This window comes from Harmonia axyridis, chromosome 1 (assembly GCF_914767665.1).
Source record: "Harmonia axyridis chromosome 1, icHarAxyr1.1, whole genome shotgun sequence".
NCBI classification, from domain to species: domain Eukaryota; kingdom Metazoa; phylum Arthropoda; class Insecta; order Coleoptera; family Coccinellidae; genus Harmonia; species Harmonia axyridis.
In genome coordinates, this window is record NC_059501.1 from 74,066,278 (window position 1) to 74,087,767 (window position 21,490).

Here is a 21,490-nt window from a genome sequence, read left to right on the forward strand (position 1 = left end):
TTTACTTAATTTCTACAAAGTTTAAATCATAATAAGATAATTGTTTGGCTACATCAGTTGAAATGATGACGAAAACAGTTGACGTATGATGATTTATAATTTGAAGGACATCAGTTTATCATTCATAATAGATTATTTTTAATTGAGTGATTCGTTCATAATAAAATTAGAGATACTTCTTACACATCACCGATTTGAATGAGGTTTTCACATAATTGTTTCAAATAATAATCTACATTTTAGTATCACAATATTTTCAATTTGCGGATAAAAAATAATAATAATTTTGATAACATTTCGGTTTTCCCAAAATAATCGATGATATTGTATCCCTAAAAAGCACTGATGTATTTTGAAAACACTCGTACTACGTCCTACAAAAAATCATTCAAAAGGGAACATTTATATAAAGATATTCCTAACTTCTACGGACCATTCAATCGTTCTGACAACACCGCACATTTTTTTTGTCCCTCCCCCTCTCGGCAAATATTGAAATATCAGAGAATGTCACGTGGTGGTTTTTTCTTAATCTTTTCGTTTATCTGCTTTTTCACATTAAATAACATTCACAGGTAAATAAAATTTTATATACAGAGTTAGTCAAAAATGTGTACCAAGCTTTTTGGGGGTGATAGTTCATTGGAAAATAAGTATAGTTTGATGAATATACTTATGGCCCAAAATGCTTATTGAGGGAGATATATCCTTCCAAAGTTGATAAAATTTAAAAAAAATCTCCGCATAACTTCTAAACGATGGATATCACCAGATTGAAATTTCGTGTATGAATGTATGTTGTTAAAATACTTTTTTCTACACTTCTACATTTTTGATATTGTTATACATGGTGTTTTTAGAGGGTGAGCCATGATTTTTCTTTCGTTGTATTGTAGAAAGGATAGAAGCCTTCGATTGACCGAAGAAAATCAAATCAATTTTATCCAAATACAAAAAATTGAAAAAGTTCTGTTCTTAATTTTGTCAATGATATAACCTTCAGTGTCGTTGATAAAGAATAAGTACATAACAATAAGTCTGTCCCAACAAGGTTTGGATAAAAATAAGGATATACCTTCCTTAATATGCATTTTGCGCTATAAGTTTATTCATCAAAATATACTTATTGTTCAATTTACTATCGCCCCCAGAAAGCTCGGTACACATTTTAGACTCACCCTGTATCGGAAACAAAGAATAGTGAAAGAAATGGCGAGGAAATTTTTTTATGATATTAACCAAGAAAAGTGAAAGAAACTCCAGATCAATATCCATACTCTCGGGTCCAGATTTCAATCGTATTTTCAGTTGTGGAATGGAAATTTCTAATTGACTGATTTTTATTAATCTGGAATGTAACGGAGTTTTCTTGTTTTTGTTCAGGTTCTAGATAATGATGATTTGCCTCCAAAGGCAAGATGGACAATTGTTGCAACTGCCAGTGTGCTCCTGTTTTTGTGCCTCTTCCTCGTTGGTGTAACCCTTCGCATGGCGCCTCTCATTGATGATATTGGTAAGTTGCCATAAAAACATTTTCAGATTAATGTGTTGTTTCCGCTTCAAATTTTGTTATTTCAGGAATAAGTCTCACGGTAATCAATACTTTATTTCTACGCCTAATTGATAATGTATAAACAAGTAAAAATATCTTCAACTAACAATAACCTAATTAAAACACCTTATAAAAAATTCGACACAAATTACCATCAATCGTGATTTCTGTTCTTAAGTCTCACTTATTCGAAAGATTATCACAAATTGTACGTTTAAAAATTGCACATTTACGTCTTAACAACTACAGTTGTATCTTCCAAACCTTCTTCCATCGTCCATTCTATGTGTCAATGTTATCACTACTATCAAAACGCTAACAGTCAATATGAAGAAAAACATTCCAATCACCAGCCACACTATTCGACGTCTCCTCATCTCTTTTCTATACTCTTCTGTCAGTCCTTCTTTAACCACCAAGGCGTAGTCAGCTTTTTTGCTTCTGAAAGAATGAATGATTATGTGAATTGAACACTGACAGAGCAAGACTTAAAATATAGGCAAGATACATTTTGTGAGGCCATCCGCTGACGCAAGAAAACGTTTCCTAAAAAATTGAAATTTTATATAATTAAAATGTAACCAAATAAACAAGGTAAAAAGGAAATTTTCTGTGTTTAGCCTTACTAATAATAGCATCGTTGTCTAGTTGGATGCTATATCTGCTTCAATGGATAAGACTGCTAACTGCTTTCCATTGTATTTCTTAAATGATTTTCAATTAGTTCAAATTAAGTAAGGACTTTTAGGCTGTTAATTTGCCCAAATGTTGGTTATTTTTGAGTTTCGAGACATGTATAGTGTATATTCAATGGTCAATAGTTGGAAGTCCAAATCCATACTGTTTGACTGGCCAACGTCTGCACGATAAATCTTGAATGGAATAAGACTTCAAGTTATGTTTAGAGACTTAATTTCTTGTTTGTGTAAGTTAATAGGTTAAATCCCTTAGATGGCTAAGATAGACCTAGTTAGGTTAGACAGAAGACCAATCCATATCATTGGCAGATCAAAAAAAATTTTTTTTTAAATTCATACATGGATGACACTACATTCAGTGAAATCAGTATGTAGTTCACCGGAAGATCGAAGGGATTCCTTGGGTATCTGTTATCTTTTCTCAAAGGCAAGGTTCAAGAGTTCAGCCAAATATTTATTGAAGTTATGCCTTTGCAAAAAAATTTTGGTGGTGATTCCTTGTCAAAAAATAGGGTGGATGAAATTGAACTGACATTTTATGCGGGGAAGTAGGCATCCAAAAAAATTTTGGATGTGTCTATGATTCCAAGGGGTAGAAGAAGCCATCCTTCAATCTTGTTTAGCAATAACTTTTTCTATATTCATATTTTACAATAAGAAACATAATTTTGGATAGACTGAAGAATTCTTAATAAATTAGGTCTCTTGTAATTTTTTGCTAAAATTCACGGTTTTTGAGGAAAAAAAGATTAACAGATAATACGCCTAAGTTGTGGAATCTGGAATTATTTGCGATCTTGAATTCATCCAATAGGCATATGTCAAAACGATTTTATTATTGAGAACTGATACAAATATGAAATAAACGTTACGAAAAAAATTAAGAAATTAAGAACTATTTTTCGGACGCCATTTTTAGGGGGCTGTAATTAAGCAGAGGGGTCTCAAAAAAAAGGTTCAAGGAAAGCACCGCCCTATATTTCGACAAGAAATCGCCCCCTGAGTTTTGTCGCAACTATTCATATACACCATACCATATATATAAGGAGCTGCCGATGAATGCGAATATTGTTCTTAGTGGGTTATTCATTTTATGAATTCTGGGAGAAAAAGAGATCATAGCACATAAACCATTGTTACATCAAACAGCCTGTTATTGCTATCTTCAACTTATCACGATAGCTTTTCTGTTATATTAATTCTTGAACATGGCCAGCATTTCGTATGATAATGTTGTCGTTAGTATTCTGTTATAACGGTTTGGGGAATCATGCAAAATTTTTGGAAATAAATCACTTCAATAAGGATTTGGACTAGTGCGTGAAAGCTTCTGTCTCAACATAAAGACTTTTCTCCTTTTTGGTAGAGGTGAGTTTTTATTGGAATTACATATTCATATTGGATATTTAAAACTCAGTCCTCTTCTGAGTAGCAAGAGGTCTGGTAAGACCTTATATCAAAGATCAAGAAGTCAAGATAAATATATACATGCTACGATACTGATACTACCTTGTGCTAGATTGTAACATTATGTTCACTCATATTATGCTTGTTTCTGTAACAAAGTTGCTCAATACGAATATTTAATCTGCGAAAAGACTACCGCAGGCAGATGATAGTGACAAAGGAACATAAAAATACTAATTGATTAGCTTATTAACAACAATTGATAATTTAAAATTGTCACCACACGTCGAACGATGTTCGGACTATAATGATATGATGCAGATTATGCTTGTTAAGTTTTATCTTACCCTGAAAGATGAGATGCCCGTCTTTCTACTCCACAATGATACTTGGAACCTCTTCGACCTCTTGTCGAAACAACGCTTGGTGTCCTTTTGACCGTAGAGTTTCTTCTACTGGGACTTGGAGCGAAAGGTGCCCTATCAAATATGCCATCAGCATCGTTACAACTGTGTCTTCTTCCAACGGAAGATACAGGGACAGTGAGTGAATTCTTAATGGACAATGCGCTTCTCAGGACTTCATCGTGTAGGGAACGACGAGAAGAATGCTCTGAATTCTGGAAAATACAGTACTTAGAAGATTTAGGAGATGCTGAAGCTGTTAAAAGTTAGAATATAATCCTGAATTATCAATACATAAATCTTGAATTGAAAACCTAGAAACTTAAGCAAAATCTAACTATAGGAGTGTCGTAAAAATTTCCATTCTAAATGTTTTCTTACTAATAATTCCAAAGTAATATAATCACTTGAACTTTTTCCTGAAGTTTCATACAAAATTTGATTCAAATTCAAATTCTTTATTGATCCCTTCGACATTAAAAAGAATGTATGGAACAATTTCAATTCGAAGTATCGAAAAATGGGGATACCTTTCACAAAAGATTCAACTAGATTGAAGTTTAATAGGTACAGGATCGTTTGATCGTAACAGCTCATCTTAATATATAAACTAATCGACAAAAGCTCATGACGTCAAGTCTGTGCTATATTTGAAATTTTTATATAAACTTTTTTTAGAAGCTTCCCTGAATAGGCTAAAATATTACAGATGTAGTATCAACTGTAACATTTGAAGTTAGGTAATTTTCGCAAAAATAAACCATCAAATGAAATTTTTTGTTGAAACCTGATCCACATGAATGAAAAAATATACTGGATAGTAATAGAAAGTGTTAAACGACACATGAAATCTAAAAGCGACTATCTTTCTAACATTTTAGCTTCCTAGAATAAATATTTATGTTGCTACATTCAGTGATAAAATAAATCAACGGATTCGCAACTTCAAACTCTATTTTGGAAATGATTCATAAATTATGTTTCCGTCGATAGATGGAGTTTGTTTTGAACGTTATAAACATGAGCTATCATCGAGAGTTTTTTGATCTTTCGATGTGAGAAAAAAATTTGAGACCATTCCTGATATAAATATTCACGGAATGATTCGATTCATTGTTCTTTACTGAACTTGATGGAAATAAATTTTATATGAAAAGAATGATAAATTTCCATTCCACAATTTTCGTTAGAAACTATAATGTAAGTAACCGCGATGAAGCCACACTGCTATGTGTTACGTATTATTTCTTTGCATTACTATGGATATTCTGTTTCATCTGTAATAATTTGAATTATTTCAGTCACACTTACATTTACACCACTTTTAGAAATAAAGAGTTTTCCAATAATAGGTTTCATGACAGCGTCAAAAGTGACAGCTGCCCAGATAGGGGCAGATAGGGGGGTTCTTCAAAATGAAATCTCTTATTGGAAAACCCTTTGTAACACAGTAATCTTCTGCAACAGTATGGATTCAGCCGCTGTTTATAATTTCAACTGTTAAAAATGAGATTTAATAATAAGTTTATATGGGTATTTAGAAGATAGGTTTTGAGATAAAACGATTGAAGAACAAAAGAATACAAAATACAATGGATTTTCAAACTGTCATAAGATATTTAATAATTTGGAGAAATTCTAATTCACTTTTGTTTGGAGTATATACAAGTTGTTCAAACGGAAATTTGAATTCCTTGTAGTCAGAAACATACGTGTGATCAAAAATTTCAAGAACGACAAAAATTTCGTTCTCGAGGGGGCCAATTTTGAAATTCATTTATCGTTTGCCCAATTATTTTTGAATTTTGAACTGCACATTGAATGATGAATTAAAAATTCGAGGTGAAAATCAATTCTGTTCACCCGACCTACGGCTGTATATGCCTACTATTCCTATAGAAGTAGTAGAGACTTAAAATTTTCATTGTAGGTTCAGGGTCAAAATATTTTAACTGAGTACGTTGATAGGTGAAATCTTTTCTGTGGTTTCGGATTGATACACCTGTGAAATTCAATATTTTTAGTGGTTAATGGTTTGAAAATCATCCATTCGACCGAATTGGAATTCAGTAATTGTCAAAGAAAAAAAGTGGAGGGAAGAAACATGCCATTTCATGATTGTGAGATTGAATTTTTCTTGTATTAAAATGTGTTAAAATTTACATATTCCTGAATGTATATTTCAGAATATCTTCAGGAGAATGAACTGAGTTGTTTCTAATATTTTAGAATACAGAAAGGGTTGATGAAATGCCAAGATATAAATAAATACAAGAGGACGAAATTTTCGAAATAAGTCGAGTCAAGAAGATGCAGCAATTTTTTTTTAAAAAATTTGTGAATTTCAATAAAAAGATCGATTTCATGCATTCCAAGAAGTGAAACAGACATAATATGTTGTTGAAAGTATTGTCCTATGTTTCCATGGATATCCAAAATGCAGATTACTGTTATTATAATATAAAAGATTTGAACTTCAAAGGCACATATTTTGAAAACCAAGACATATCAGGTTTTGTTTTGACATATATGTGTTCAGGATATGACTGAATTAATATGAATTAAGAAGAGTACGAGCAAAAAAAAAAATATTTATTGATTATAGATGTAACCTATTGAAGGTTATCATGAAAAATTTAAACAAGCGCGCAAAATCTCTTGAATTCAGGTCAGTGCTTTTATCATTTTCTCTTCAATGAGATACGCTAGCTTTTGCACTCCAGGACCTCATTTCATTTGTTCAATAAGACAGAACAATGACAAAACCCAAAAACCATTTCATCTACGAAACGAGCACAAAAATCTACTAACCTTGTAATGGCATGGCTCCTCAGCTGGCGAAACCTCCACGTAGGGAGACGTAGATATCTGTCTCTCCATCATTAACTCCCTCTTCTTGGGGACAGCTCCCCTGTTCGTGTACAGCTCCATAGGTGAAACTTCACTCACGTTCAACGAACCGAAAACTGACCGCCCAATGTTTCCATACCGCTTGCGAAATGGCTTTAAATATAATCTTGTAGTCTCGATTCGATATAAACACTTGGGATGCTGTGGCTTTAAATAAAATGGACCGAGCCAAAGTACCTGTACGTCGGTTTACATGTTCCCGTTATCGATTCAAATCGAAATTTTGATTTCTTGTCAGTTTCTTTCGTTCTAAAACTGAAGCATTGACGACAGCTCAATATTCCTGTTTTTTCGTTATTGGATTTGAAATTTTGGGAAAAAATTGGGACGTCCAATTTTCGATGACTTTTTCCAAGATTTGTGCACAAATCTTGGAAAAAGTCATCGAAAATTGGACGTCCCAATTTTTTCCCAAAATTTGGCCGTATATCGGCAATAACACGGCGAATGTTGTCTTCCAAATGGTCAAGGGTTTGTGGCTTATCCGAATAGACCAATGACTTTACATAGCCCCAAAGAAAGTAGTCTAGCGGTGTTAAATCACAAGATCTTGGAGTCCAATTCACAGGTCCAAAACGTGAAATTAGGCGATCACCAAACGTGTCTTTCAATAAATCGGTTGTGGCAAGAGCTGTGTGACATGTTGCTCCTTCTTGTTGGAACCACAGCTCCTGGAAATCATGGTTGTTCAATTCAGGAATGAAAGAGTCAGTAATCATGGCTCTATACCGATCACCATTGACTGTAACGTTCTGGCCATCATCGTTTTTGAAGAAGTACGGACCAATGATTCCACCAGCCCATAAAGCGCACCAAACAGTCAGTTTTTCTGGATGTAACGGTCTTTCGACATACACTTGAGGATTAGCTTCACTCCAAATGCGGTAGTTTTGTTTGTTGACGTAGCCATTGAACCAGAAGTGCGCTTCATCGCTGAACAAAATAAAATGGACGTAGTGCGCGATACGTATTCCGCACAGAACCATTATTTTCGAAATAAAATTGCAATATTTGCAAGCGTTATTCAGTCGTGAGTCTATTCATGATGAATTGCCAAACCAAACTGAGAATAAATCACTTGACAGCTGTCAAATCGGTCGCCATCTTGAACAATAATTCCAACTTAAAGTTATATACCTCGCAAATAAAACATCTTGGATCTTAGCAAGAAATATGCTAGACCTCCTCACTGCTAGACCTCCTTATTGTTATTCACTTGCAGTACCAAATCCAAATCGAATGTAGAGGGGAAATCTGATTGCACTATAATTTTTGTCTCATTTAAGACTTACGTTTGAACCAGCTGCCAAATTTCATGATTTACGTTTTGAAAGGACCCAGGTTCCTGCAAACTATAACGTTGAGCTAGCAGAACTTTGCGATTTCTTCCACAATGAAAGAGCAAAAAGTTTTTCAATAGGGTTTTAAATTAGCCTAAAATTATGACCTAAAAAAAAATCTGAAATTCCAAATTGGTTCTGCTAGCTTTACTAGGGTGAATTTTTAATATGAGGGAAGTAGTCTTTGTTATCAGCTTTACTAATTTATTTTTATTTCAATTTAAGGATGTAATAATACCAATATTTTTTCAGTTTATAAGCCAACCATATAGCTAAACTACTTACTAAAAAAACTACAGCCAATAGCTTAATCCAAATATCTACTATTATAAACTAGAAATATAAAATTAGCTTAGCTAAAATATAAAATTCCATATTTTCGGTATGTTCCACAATTTGCGTAGTTTTCCAAAACTATAACTCAACTTTAATATATAGCTCCATATATATAGCTCTCTTCGAATGTCTGAAAACTCGATAGAAAACAGATTCTGTGAAAACTCAGAAAGTTCGGTCATCAGTACATTATTAGACTGATACATTTCCAACTGAGTACATGACCGATAGATACCTACTGGCTTTGTTTTGTTACATGCCAAACAGACGGATGTAAGGATGTGGAAAACCCTGTTTTAAAAATAGATACAGTGTTATTAATGAGGCCACTTTAGTTAGTATTAAGTTCAAGTCAATGTTGACATTATTTTCCACTAATTGAATTGATTTAGTACTTGTTCGATGATATAGTGTTTCATGATGGTTAGCTGTGATGATACTTTAACGATATACGAATATTACGAATTCATAACTATATATTTCAACAAACCATTACATGTTGTGTAAAGCTGACATTTACTTTGACTTTATAACGAAGCATTTATTCATGTCAACAGGTACAAAGTTCGATTTTGATTTATTATTTTTTATTATAAACCGCTCTTTGAGTTGCGTCGAATAACTATATAAAAATCGAATAAAAAATTACTATGTATTTTCAATAGGTTGATAAAAAAATTAGAAAAGCATTAAAGTGAAGTCAGAATGTTTCATTTAATCATCGATCCTAGGACATCACATAATCTATATTAGTAAATGTGGTCTCCAAGGGCGAAATTGGGGCTTGATTTCACGCCAGTGATTTCCTGTTTTTTCGATACAACGTGAAAATGCAGAATTTCAGGTTGATTAGATCAGATGTATCTGCTTGAATTGTCAATTATTTTGAGAGAATAAGCGGAATAATCCTGGGTTGGATCATTCCAAAAAGTTACTTCGATATTTTGATACTGGGAAATCTAAGAAATACATATCAGGATCTTAGCCAATATGCTAGACCCCTTCACTGGATTTCCTTACAGGGCAATTGCCGCCTCTGGAAGCACCTCATGAGAATGGGTATAGTAGTAAACTTGCTGATTCTGTGGGGAGGAGGAAGAATCTCTGGATCTCCTTGAATGCCTTGTCATTGCTAGCTAAAGCAGATAATGCTCTTGACAAAAGACTTGTAGTATGGAGGAAGTAACATCCTTGAAGCCATCCCAGTTACTGGAGTTTATTAAAACTCTGGAACTGAAGGGCGAGCTGTAGACTACGACTAATGATGATGAGGCACAATAGATCATGAGGTCGCGGTGGAATGAAAATCTCCTTAGATATACGAGGCGTGTATTTAAAGTGAGGTCTCCAAGGCCATTGTATCGCCGCAAGTAGCGCTAGATGAAATTCGGTAACACTGTTGTATACGTTAGGCCCCCCTCCACCAATCGACACCTGGTGGAGCTCATTAGGACGCTCAGTCTTGACGTAGCAGCCATTTGCAATGGAAGTGCCGGTTGTCGCTCCCGCCAGGTGCGAGTTACGTTCAGTCATTAAGTTTTTTCACTAAAAAAAAACTCCACCCATAGAAATTCATCGTCAATTGGAAGATGTGTATGGTGAGAAATGTATGGACGTGAAAAACGTTCGAAAATGGTGTATAGAATTTTCTGCTGGCCGACTAAACGTTCACGACGAGGAGCGTAGCGGCAGGCTGTCACACTCGGACGAAACAGTGCGGAAAGTTGAGGCGCTTGTGCTGAAAGATCGCAGGTTCACTCTCAATGAGTTGGCCGAAAAACTCCAAGATGTGTGCAGTAGAGACTCTATTCATTCAATTTTGGTGAATAACCTGAATAAAGTTCATGAAGCGGTCATTTCGTTCTTGCGCGAGGCGGTGGGATCGTGGTTCGAGGAGGGGATACAAAAGTTTGTCGTACGAATGAGGAAGCTCATCGAAGTGAATGGCAATTACGTAGAAAAATAGCTTAGATTTCAAGCTTTACAGCAATGTACAAAACTTAGTAAATAAATCTTATTTAATGTGAAAAAAATAAATGGAGACCTTACTTTAAATACACGCCTCGTATATATCTACATCTAAATTTTTAGAGGGCATGAAATTGTTGTCGGATCCTTATTTTCGAGTAAAATCTCAACCTGACTAGATTTGTTGTAACGGAAATATTGATTATTTAATTTCTATTATTCTTCTTGAAGATTTGATCAGCTTGAAATTGTCCTCCGTTAATTCAATCGAGACAATTGGACTCAGCTACAAACGCTTACAAATCTGTATTCGACCTCGAGGCCTTCATCAGTCAGATGAATTTAACTATTATTTTTCAGTAGATGAACATTTTGAGCTCAAAATTGGGAAAATACGGACTTTGGGAGAAATCTTGCGCAATGAGAAATAACACGAAGGTTTGAATGATATAGAGTATAGACCTTCAAGGTCTTCTTTCTCATGAGTCAAGACTATACATTTTGAATTATCGGTGCAATTCAATTCACAAATTTGGTTCAGACGCTCATTTTGAAAACTCGCTTTAACAATGGGTGAAATTTCAAATATGAAATTATATATTTTGAATTTAGAAATGAAGCAACAAACGCGTCTTGATCAATACTTCACAGCAATAATGTGATATTTTGGCCGCTAGTTTTTCAAGAAAAGGAAATGAATTTACCCAAAATTCTGGGGAAATTCATTAAAGACGTGCCAACGAGTTCAACCCAGAAATCAGATATGTTCGTAACGTGATTCATACCAGACAAGACGTCATCTGATCTTCATTCAGGGAATCGCGGCTCAACTTTTTTGTTGTACGATTTCCAGAATTAACCAAATATTAATTGATATTTTTCTTTTAACGGATGCGTACTACTTCCAGAACGGTCTGAACTGGTCTCTGATCCTCATTATTTATAGCTTCGCTAACGGTGTCGGATGAAATTAAAAATAAGGCACTTGCTCAATTTGGCATAAGATTTAAGTCAATAAATAGATGTAGTTGGCTTTCACAGTCATTAGATCAGAGACACTGCGAATTTTACACAATGGTTTGTAATTACTCTGTTCTACGGACTGGAAATAATCACATTAATAATAGCTATTTGTCCCCATACTGAGATATACCCACAAAGGACAGAAACGTGGTTTCTTTATTTTTCAATGAAGATGTTTTTTGACTCCACATAGATGGGCATGGCACACAGATGGCACTGCCAAAGTTCCATACCACTTTTTCTCGTTAGTACCAATCTTCAAAAGATTCTTGTCAAAATTTCTGAATACCAGTCACGACTGGATTTAGATATTTAACGTTAAGTGACGCTACATTTATTGTTGTCTTAAAAATGGATAAAAAATGTTTCGTGTATCGATAAAACACTGTTTTTCATTAAAAAAAAGTGTTCAAGTAAAGCAATGGCTTGATAAGACTCTGCTCCATCGACAAAAACGGTTTAAAAGTGATATGCTGATTTTAAACGTAGTTGGGCGAATAGTTTCAGAAATTATAGGTAAAAATCTTGAATTTTCAAAAAAAAACCTGATAATACTCCCGAGAATGCAACTTCTACTGGACGTGAGCGTCGCCTTTGAAACCTCACTTTGTTTTAGATCAGGACTTGATGTTTGAAAAACGTTTGTATTTGTGGGGTATGTGACGAATAATTCTGGAGATATAACGATTTTTGAGGGGAAATTCAATTTTTTCCCAAAATTCGAGTTCAAACTTCCTCAACACCGTGAGCTCTACGAAGAATCGGTGAGCGATGCCAGAATTAATGATCTCGGATTAGCCTGATTTCGATCTCACCTGAAAAATTTTTTGTTCAAAAATTTTCGTAAAATTTTCCATATCTAACTCTTCGAAAATTGAAAAAATTGTTCCGAACCCAGGGTTATTCCCGAGTTAGGCCAAACTTTATTTGGAGGGTCTTATCCATATGATGAATAGAATCGAACAGTGACAAACATTGATTTTCAACTTCTCTAATACTAATAAGTATTTGAGTGAAATTAAGAGAAATACTACTTCCACATCAAGAATTAATTTTTGGATTACAATCTTAAAATTCCTTATGATGTCCGTCAAGAAAAACATGTATGACCATTACTTATTTAAAGTCTTAGTATTGGAGTAGTTTAGAAGAGACATATTTACGATGCTGTACGAGCAGCAGCATTGTTTTGAGGTGGTAGAGAAGTTGAGCCAAATCTCATCAAATTTGTCCATTTTGTTATGGATTCCTGGCTGAAGGGACAGCAGGTCGCCGTGACATATACAGATTTCTCCAAAGCATTCGATAAGGTGAATCATGTTTTTTTGCGGAGGAAGCTGTTAGCATTTGGCATCACAGACCATTTGCTTGAGTGGTTTAGGTCATATCTGGATGGCCGTTTCCAGAGGGTTGAGGTTCGAAATTATTTTTCCTCATCTTACGCCACTCAATCGGGTGTTCCACAGGGCGGTCACCTTGGGCCCTTCCTGTTTCTCATGTACATTGATGATATAACAACTTGTTTTAGGTTTGCTAGATTCCTCTTATTTGCCGACGACTTGGAAATTTTTTTTTGTTGACAGTTGTCAGCTTATTGGACACATTGAATCTTCAGTCTGATCTAGAGAGGCTCGAGCGATGGTGCAGGTATAATGGAGTGTTTATTAATGCTGGAAAGAATAAGCATATGTCAATATCTAGGAAAACAAATACGTTCTGTTCAAGATATATACTCAATGGAACAATCGAACAAGTTTATTGTTGTGAGGGATTTGGGCGTTATGTATGACTCCAAGATGAGTTTTAGTGTATGTTGAGGGTATTGTCGATAGGTTTCATTTATGATGCATTTTTATGAATTTTATCAATACCATTCAACATCTGTACATCATCTTGGTTAGACCCCATATGGAATTTGCACCCTCTATGTGGTGCCCCTATACTCTGCTGGGTAGTGATGAGATCGAGAGTGTACAGAATAGGTTCTTCTTTGTGTTTCATACACACTGGGTATTCCTCGGATGAATTTCTCGTTAACTAGTATGAGAGCTCAGCTCCGTTTGCCGACGTTGAAAATACGTAGAATTAGGGGTGATGTGCTGCTTTGTAGGGATGTTATCAATGGTGAAGCTTCTATCCCTCTTTGCTTTTCACGTCCTGCTCAAAAATACTAGAGGATCAGTCTTGCTTGGTGTTCTGAATTATCGGTTTAATTACGCTAGGGAATCACCAATTCCCAGAATTTCAAGGATGGCGAATGTGGCTGGGTTTTACGTTTTATATAGGGTGATTCCGAAGGAGACCGTCAGATTTTAGGAGAAGTTTACATTAGTCAAGGCAGCTTCCAAACAATGTTTGGTTTATGGTTGGGAACCTTTATTGAGAGTCTACAGGGTGATTGAACGATATAGCTTTACTATCTAGTTCAGAATATTCTCACTGCCTTGGGGAGGAATAACGATATTGTTCATCATTAAAAAAAATTTCTAGGAAAACTGGACGTGTACAAAAAAAAATAAAAACGCTCCAGTAATGTAAACTCATGGTAGAATCTTGAGCAGGTAGCAAATTTTTGAACACGGAATGTACAGGGTGTTTTTTCAACCTGCATATTTAATCTGAACTTATCATAATTTCACCCTGTATTTTTGAGGAAGTGTTGGAATTATTGAAAGTAGACAATCATAATATTCTACACTGAAAATTTCATCAATATTGATCAAGCCATGCCAAAGTTATGAATGAAAGAAAAATCGGTCGAATCGCACAAATCACCCTGTACCATAAACCAAACGTTGTTTCGATACTGCCTTGACTAGTGAAAACTTCTCCTAAAATCTGACGGTCTCCTCCGGAATCACCCTGAATTGTAAATGGGTTAATCCCGTAAATGAATAAATAAAATAAATATAAAGGAAATGAAGGAATGCAGCGAAATGTCCTTATCTGATACCTTATTATACTCATTAGCTCACGTCCGCTGTGAAAATCACTTCGATAATAGGTGGTGTGCTTCTTCGAAATAGGTATTTCTTCTACTGAGTAGCCTCAGGAAAAATATTATAACTAAATATACCAAAAATATACAGGGTTCCAAGAGTTAAATATGCCAAATGCTATATATTTTATTGGAAACTGTCAATGGAAGATCTATACAAACCGTCCCTGCTTTCGTCCACAGAAGAACCTAATGCAAATCAAAGGTGAAAGCACCTTGAAATGAAAAACCCAGAAAAACCGTCGTGTCTAGAAATAAACAGCACTTCCCCATATGCGCGCTGCTTTCAGATCTTCCTACAATCAACGCTGAGTAGTAATATTAATTTCGAGATAGTAGAGTTATTTGCATACGTCAAGAGGTTGTATATAGAGGTCGAAATAACCGCTAGCATATTTCATCGAGCACACTTTTCGAAACAGATCAAATAAATCAAAATCGGACGATTCAACCAGTTTTATTGGGCGTTCTCGATCCCATTCATCTGGAAACATATATACGAAAATATTATGACAGATTCGACTGGCGATATATATATTATATTTCTGTCGATTGATTCATCCTGATGATATGGCTAATATTTTGCCGATATGCATATTTTTGCATTGAACGATGATATGCGTCAGTTAGTTTTACGACTTATTAATTTTTCCAGGAATAACTAAACTGGATAAACTTCATTCAGGATGTAGGTATTCTAAGTTACGAAAAATAAAATACGATGATCTTCTACATCATTAGGTTTCAATAGTTTACTCGAGACACTCAACCCTCATCAACCAAAGACTCCCAAAATACCACATCATAACATAGGACACTATACTGTAATAAACTCCAAGCTAGGCAGCAATTGGGAGTAGATTTTTGAGTCAAGATATAGCATAAAATACACGGTCCCAGTTTTTACAAATGTGAGTTACTTCATGAATCCACCTAAGATTTAAATCAACATGCAGCCCAAGGAATCTAACACATCAGGTTTTCCATAGAGTCTTGAATGATGAATGAATAGCAAACTTCAGTACCACTGTTTTGGAATTTAAAAATCTTATTTTTGTATTACGGTGGCGCCACTTTATAAAACATTGAATGATAGATTCACAAAGAGTCCCGAGTTCTGCAGTCTGTTAGCCATGGCTACAATCGAGGTATCATCGGCATAGAGTAGCAGGACGAAGTCAGAATTATAGTTTGGGGAATCATTAACGAAACATTAGAGGCCCCAGGACTGAACCCTTTGGAACTCCCATATTAATGGCATATTCGCGAGAAGGGTATCCATCAATATCAACTTCATAAATTATTCAGTAGGATAAAAAGCTGTTGACGAATTAAAAAAAAACTTCTCTGAAACCTAGTGGGTATAACTTATTCAATATGAATCTATGTTGTAGCTTATTGAAAGCTTTCATCAGTGGCATTTTTCGAAAGGGGAACAATCAAATCTTCCAAGCATACTTATAATTCCTCATATGATTATTTAGTTTTCTTGAAAATATTGTTCTAACAGAGTGATGCAAGACATCAAGTTCATAGTACCACATCATCTGTATTTTCATTGAATGTCACAAACCAGGACGTTTTGATTTCAGATTTGTGTTTGGAATAGGTACTGAAAAATATAAATAATGATTAATGGGAATAAGACAGCTTCGAGAATAACAATTAAGACATTTTTACCCCGAATTGGACAGAACTAGGAACCAGATTTTGACAGTTTCAACCCGATAATAGACTTTTAGATTTTATATGATTCCATTTGTGTTATTGTTCATACCGAACGAACTTTTTTTTTTTTTGTATACTGTTGTCACGACGTTCAAGGAAGAGAATTGTATTGTATTTTTTTTTTCAGAACTAACAGGCGAACCTCTTGTGAGCCTCTGTTCGTCGTGTTTATTTGCAATATTTATTAGAATATTATATTAGGTTGTGTTGAAAGCAAATAAACTTTATTATTATTAATAACAATCAAGTGAAGTTCTGTCTATTTACTTAGACTTGTTCATAGTTAGAATTATACAATGAATTCTCACATAAGATTTAACATGCACTTAAAATTCACCCATAATTAATTATCATCATAATGAATCACATTTCATATAGTACCTATATACGAAAGTTCTGTCTTATTCAACAGGCGCATAAATGTATGAGCGCTCGAAAGCACCTGAAACCAGGTCAGCTTCTCTAATTTTTTTGGGATTTTTATTCCATCGTAACGGTAGATTGAAGTGCTTGTTGATATCTATCCAATTCGGGGATATCTTTCTTTAAAAAGAGCCCTTTTTTAATGAATACAATTTCAACGTCCTCCCAGATTACTCCACTTCTGCCTTTTCATCTCACAAAAAATGGGAAATTGCAGCAGCATCAAATCTGGAACACTGGGTGAATATTAAAAGCTCCATTAATGTAAAAAGATTCTCGTTGCACAGGCTTAATAGCATGCATACGTTAAGATAAAAGCCTTGCAGAGTAGTTAACCTACCATGAAATCACTATTTTGAAATTGCTAGATTTAATTATTCCGTAATCCTTGCGATATATACACAATTTAAATTTTTATTTTGTTTTTGTCGCAGAAATATCGCGATTTGACTATTACAATAATACTACCTACTTGTTCATTTTCCACTGAAATTTATATTTTATTTAGCACTCCATCTAAAAAAAAAACAACCTGGATCAATTCATGATACTGTTAGTATTCTTTGGTGTCATATTTTCTTGTCTTTCCAGTGGTTTCGGATTTATATATTTTTAGAATTTTGTTTGTTCAATACCTTGAAAAACAAACCTTGCTGTGAAATGACAACACGAAGGGATATAGCTACTACATTTGGCGATGACCGTTCTACTAGAAGATCAAAAAAATATTTAAAAAAAATTCATTCTTTATGTCTATATATATAGACCATCGAAATAATAAATAGGAGCTCTGACTTATGCTGTATATATGCATATATAAGATGTCATTCATTATGTTATCGTTTAATTAATCTACAGGAGGGGTTCTTTATTACTTTATTATTACACTTTACCCCCCGACTTTTGCCTATACGCGTAGGATTTCTCCTCGCCGTCGGCTTCTCACTCCTCGCTAAGAGGAACATTCACTCACTCCCAGATATTTAAAATATCAGAAGGATAGAGCTCGGTCGTGTCCGGTCCTTGTGGTCCCCCTGGTTCTCGTCGAACTTCTGGTCCTCTTACATGCGAAGTCACTTTACTATTATTATTTATTATTATTATTACTTCATTATTATGATAAGACCTTCTGAAATGATTTAACTATTGTTGTGTATAGCTCTCAATTCATGTTGTAACAAACTTTTTGTTTCAGTGCGTATGGAAAACGAACAGCTGATAAACTCTTACAGCAAGGATGCAGCTAAGATGAATTTGACACTTGGTAGACCGCCCGTACAAGTTATAGACATCACGTGAAAAATACACTCCTTGATGTCTGACGGATCTCTATAGTGACCTTAGTTTCATTTCGATTCGAAAAAAAAACAGGATAACATAGGCTGTGTGTGTTTTAATGTCAATAAGGTAAGGTTACTCAGTGCCAAACACGGAGATTGTTGTTGATGGTGAATTTAGATTATGATTTTTCATACAATCACAGGAAAAATGAAAATGGAAAATATATAATTTTATAGGGTGCGGCACAAAACTAGCTGAGTTTGGGAACTCAGAATCTGAAATGACAGGATTTTCAAGATATACAGTAGAAAATTCAACTATGTATTTCATAGTATTAATTTTTTTTCGGTTGAATTAACATGAGACAAAATTTTAAAACATGATACTCTATCATAAAACATCAACCATACAAAATTTATAATTTTTTTTTGTGACTCATGTATAAATTGAACTTTTTCTCCCTAATTCATAAATCGAATTAAACATGTCATATCCGGCATGGAAAATCCTTCAATTTTTTTTTTGGATTATACCAAGGTTTTATTTCTTCATAAGAAAGTATGTTCTTTTCATTTAGTAGTTCTCTCCATTTTTCCTTGTCATTATTTGATATCCTGAACTAGTTTTCAATATTACGTCTGCGTTTTTAGTATTTTTGTTTTGTAATCTTTGATTTTTTCAATTTTCACCATTATCTGGAATGAATAGATATAGTTCGTATTTGAAATTCCCTTCATTCCCATGGAAAAAACACAGTTTCTTGCTTTTATTGGTTATAAGGTTTTTTGCTTTTCATTTATGTTTATTCTCTGCCTGTTTATAATATGTGCTAACTTTATAATAATAATATGCGCTTAACTTTATTAATTTTTTGAAGTAGGAATATGTAAGGATGCATGAAATTTTGATTTGGCTTTTTCTTTTTTTTTAGTTTCCTTAGTACCAACTCGATGGTCGTTTTTGTATTTCGAGTTGATTGTGGAGTAATATGTAGATTATTAATTAACTTCTTAAAGTTTTTTTTTTCATAATCTGCTCGATTGGCAGCAGGTATTATATCTATTTGTTGTTCATACAGATGAAAAGGCGATTTACTTTGTATATTGTTAATTCACTTGCAGCATTTTGATTTTCATAACTTTTCCGCTTGTGGTGCTATATTCGACTAATAAAATAATTTACCATTTGCACTTCTGCAAATACTGTGAATTAATGCATACGCATATAATCAATAGAATTTTTCATTTTGAAATCCATAAATGAATTTGATTCTAAATCGAAATATTATTCTGAAAAATCCTGCATATCTTCGAATATAATTGTGCCGCACCTTGTATTGAGTTTGAATGAACAATGACTTGTTTTCGTGTATACTAATTTTTTTGGGTACGAGTAACCTAGAATCCAAGTCTTTCTCAAGTGTTATAGATAACGTAACCTGAATTATCTGTCTCAAATATACCCCTCCAATTCTCTAGGATTTTTACCAAAAATCTACTCAATGAGCGGCCATTTTATGGTCTTTCTAATCATATCATTTCTGTCAATTATTGTGTACTCTATCTGGCAATACATATAAACATTTGATTCTATCATATTTATACTTGTAACACTCGTCCAGTCCTAGTAGAATGTGATCTTCGTCCCTCACCTAGTATTAGTATCAATGAGTATCGTATCTCATTGAATTAAGAACTTATATAAATGAAAAACTCAAATTTCTCGTCTTTTTACTCTACATAACATAGGTATATACAAACATTGGTTTTCCATCTCTCAGGACATTCGAAACATTTTGAGGCTTGTATACTTTATGGAGGAAAACAAAATTTAAAATTTAAGATTTTTACAGTCGATTTGTTGATGTTTTGCAAATTACATTCTCTGATAGAAAATCCATGTTTTCCTTCGAATAGAAAAATGTGTAGGAGAAATTGTTTAACTAAATGTTGGATCTCTTCTTGTGACTGACAAAATATATTATATAATCAGCCTTTAATCAGCATGATATTCAATACCGAGTACATAATAAATATAACTTCAATTGCAAAACTCACAGTGATAAAAATTCGATTATTTCGAATTTTATTATATATAACTACCATTGACTGAAATTAACAGACAAAAGGAAATACAGGGTGATTTCAAATTGTGATGAACACAACTATTTGACAATTTCCTGACAAAATATCTTGAACACTTTATGAATTCATTAGATTCTCGTAGATTAACGAATATAGTTGTGAGATTGAACAGAGTAGAAATGTTATAGAAACGTTGTGACCTTCATTAGAATATAGCAGAAAACATGGAGTTTTTAATTAGAAATTCACTCACTTATTCTATAGTTTACTGTAATTGTTATTTAGATATCATTAGAATTGTTACTCAATTATTTTGGGATTTTGGAAAGGGCAAGTTAGAAACATTTTCTGGCCATACATACTGCAACTATTAATCTCAGTTTCAAACGTATCAATCAAACGATTGAATTTTCAAAAGTAGAAGTATCAACCTTGCAAAAGCAATAACAATCTTGTTGTCGTGATCAATAGTTATTATTTTGAATTATGTTGATTGTAAGTTTCACAAAACTTTTATGAACCAATTACCTCGTTGATTTTATATTGGTTTCTGTAGTGGATTCAAAATCGAACTGATATTGGAAACAAAAATTATTGACCGTTACATCAACCAAAATAGAAATTTTGTGAAACTCACTAAGCGTAAAGCAAAATGAGTACTCTCATATTCTTTTTATGATTTACTGGTGATTCAACTGAACTGAATAATCCTTTGTTTCTCAATATTCTTGATGATAATTTGGTTTAAGGGTTGAAATAAATATAGAATACTATTAACTTCAGAATACAGTAAGACGATTATATCGAACAAAGGACAATCGTTCAAAACTGAAATATAATGAAACTCAAAATATTACATGCTAGAAAATAAGAATCATGTTGTAATATATTGTTGTTATAACTTTGATGTTCGTTAAATTATACAGGTGTTTATTACTGTTTGTAGTTTTAAGTGGTCAATAAATTTGTGGAAAAACTATCCTTGTGTTTCATTGATGGAATTTGGATTTGAAATACAATTCTAGACACTAAGGTAAGACGACAAAGCCAATTTCATAAATTGTAAGCTTTATAATATTTTAGCTCATTGTTTTTCGCATTAATAATAATTTCTTTTTTTGGAGAACGTTGGCTTACCTTTCACATATTGACTGAACAATTTGATGCAGAATATAAGGTACTTAATTGTTTTCGTCATCAATAATTATTTTTATTATTGACAGAATGCGTTTGTGAGCGCATTCACCAATTTGTACTTTATTTGGGAATTAATTGATTATCTGAGGGTTTTCGAATGAATACTAGAATTAAAACAGAAAAACATGGAATTTTATTGAT

At 33.7% G+C, this 21,490-nt stretch overlaps 2 protein-coding genes across 2 annotated transcripts in view; one reads left to right on the forward strand and one right to left on the reverse strand.

Annotated features, from left to right (window-relative positions):
• LOC123671271 overlaps nucleotides 1-21,131 on the forward strand; it is a 45,576-nt gene extending 24,445 nt beyond the window's left edge. The window contains exons 7-8 of the mRNA XM_045605018.1: nucleotides 1,384-1,513; nucleotides 17,983-21,131. Coding sequence (XP_045460974.1) covers nucleotides 1,384-1,513; nucleotides 17,983-18,086 — 234 coding nt within the window. The 3' untranslated portion in view covers nucleotides 18,087-21,131. The remainder of the gene's footprint in view (nucleotides 1-1,383; nucleotides 1,514-17,982) is intronic.
• LOC123671272 lies at nucleotides 1,588-7,116 on the reverse strand. The gene is made up of 3 exons (XM_045605019.1): nucleotides 6,873-7,116; nucleotides 4,005-4,276; nucleotides 1,588-1,993 (listed from the first exon to the last, which is right to left on the reverse strand). The coding sequence occupies exons 1-3, from the start codon at nucleotides 6,990-6,992 to the stop codon at nucleotides 1,789-1,791; spliced, it is 597 nt and encodes a 198-aa protein (XP_045460975.1). The 5' UTR covers nucleotides 6,993-7,116; the 3' UTR covers nucleotides 1,588-1,788.
• Nucleotides 21,132-21,490: the final 359 nt, after the last annotated feature.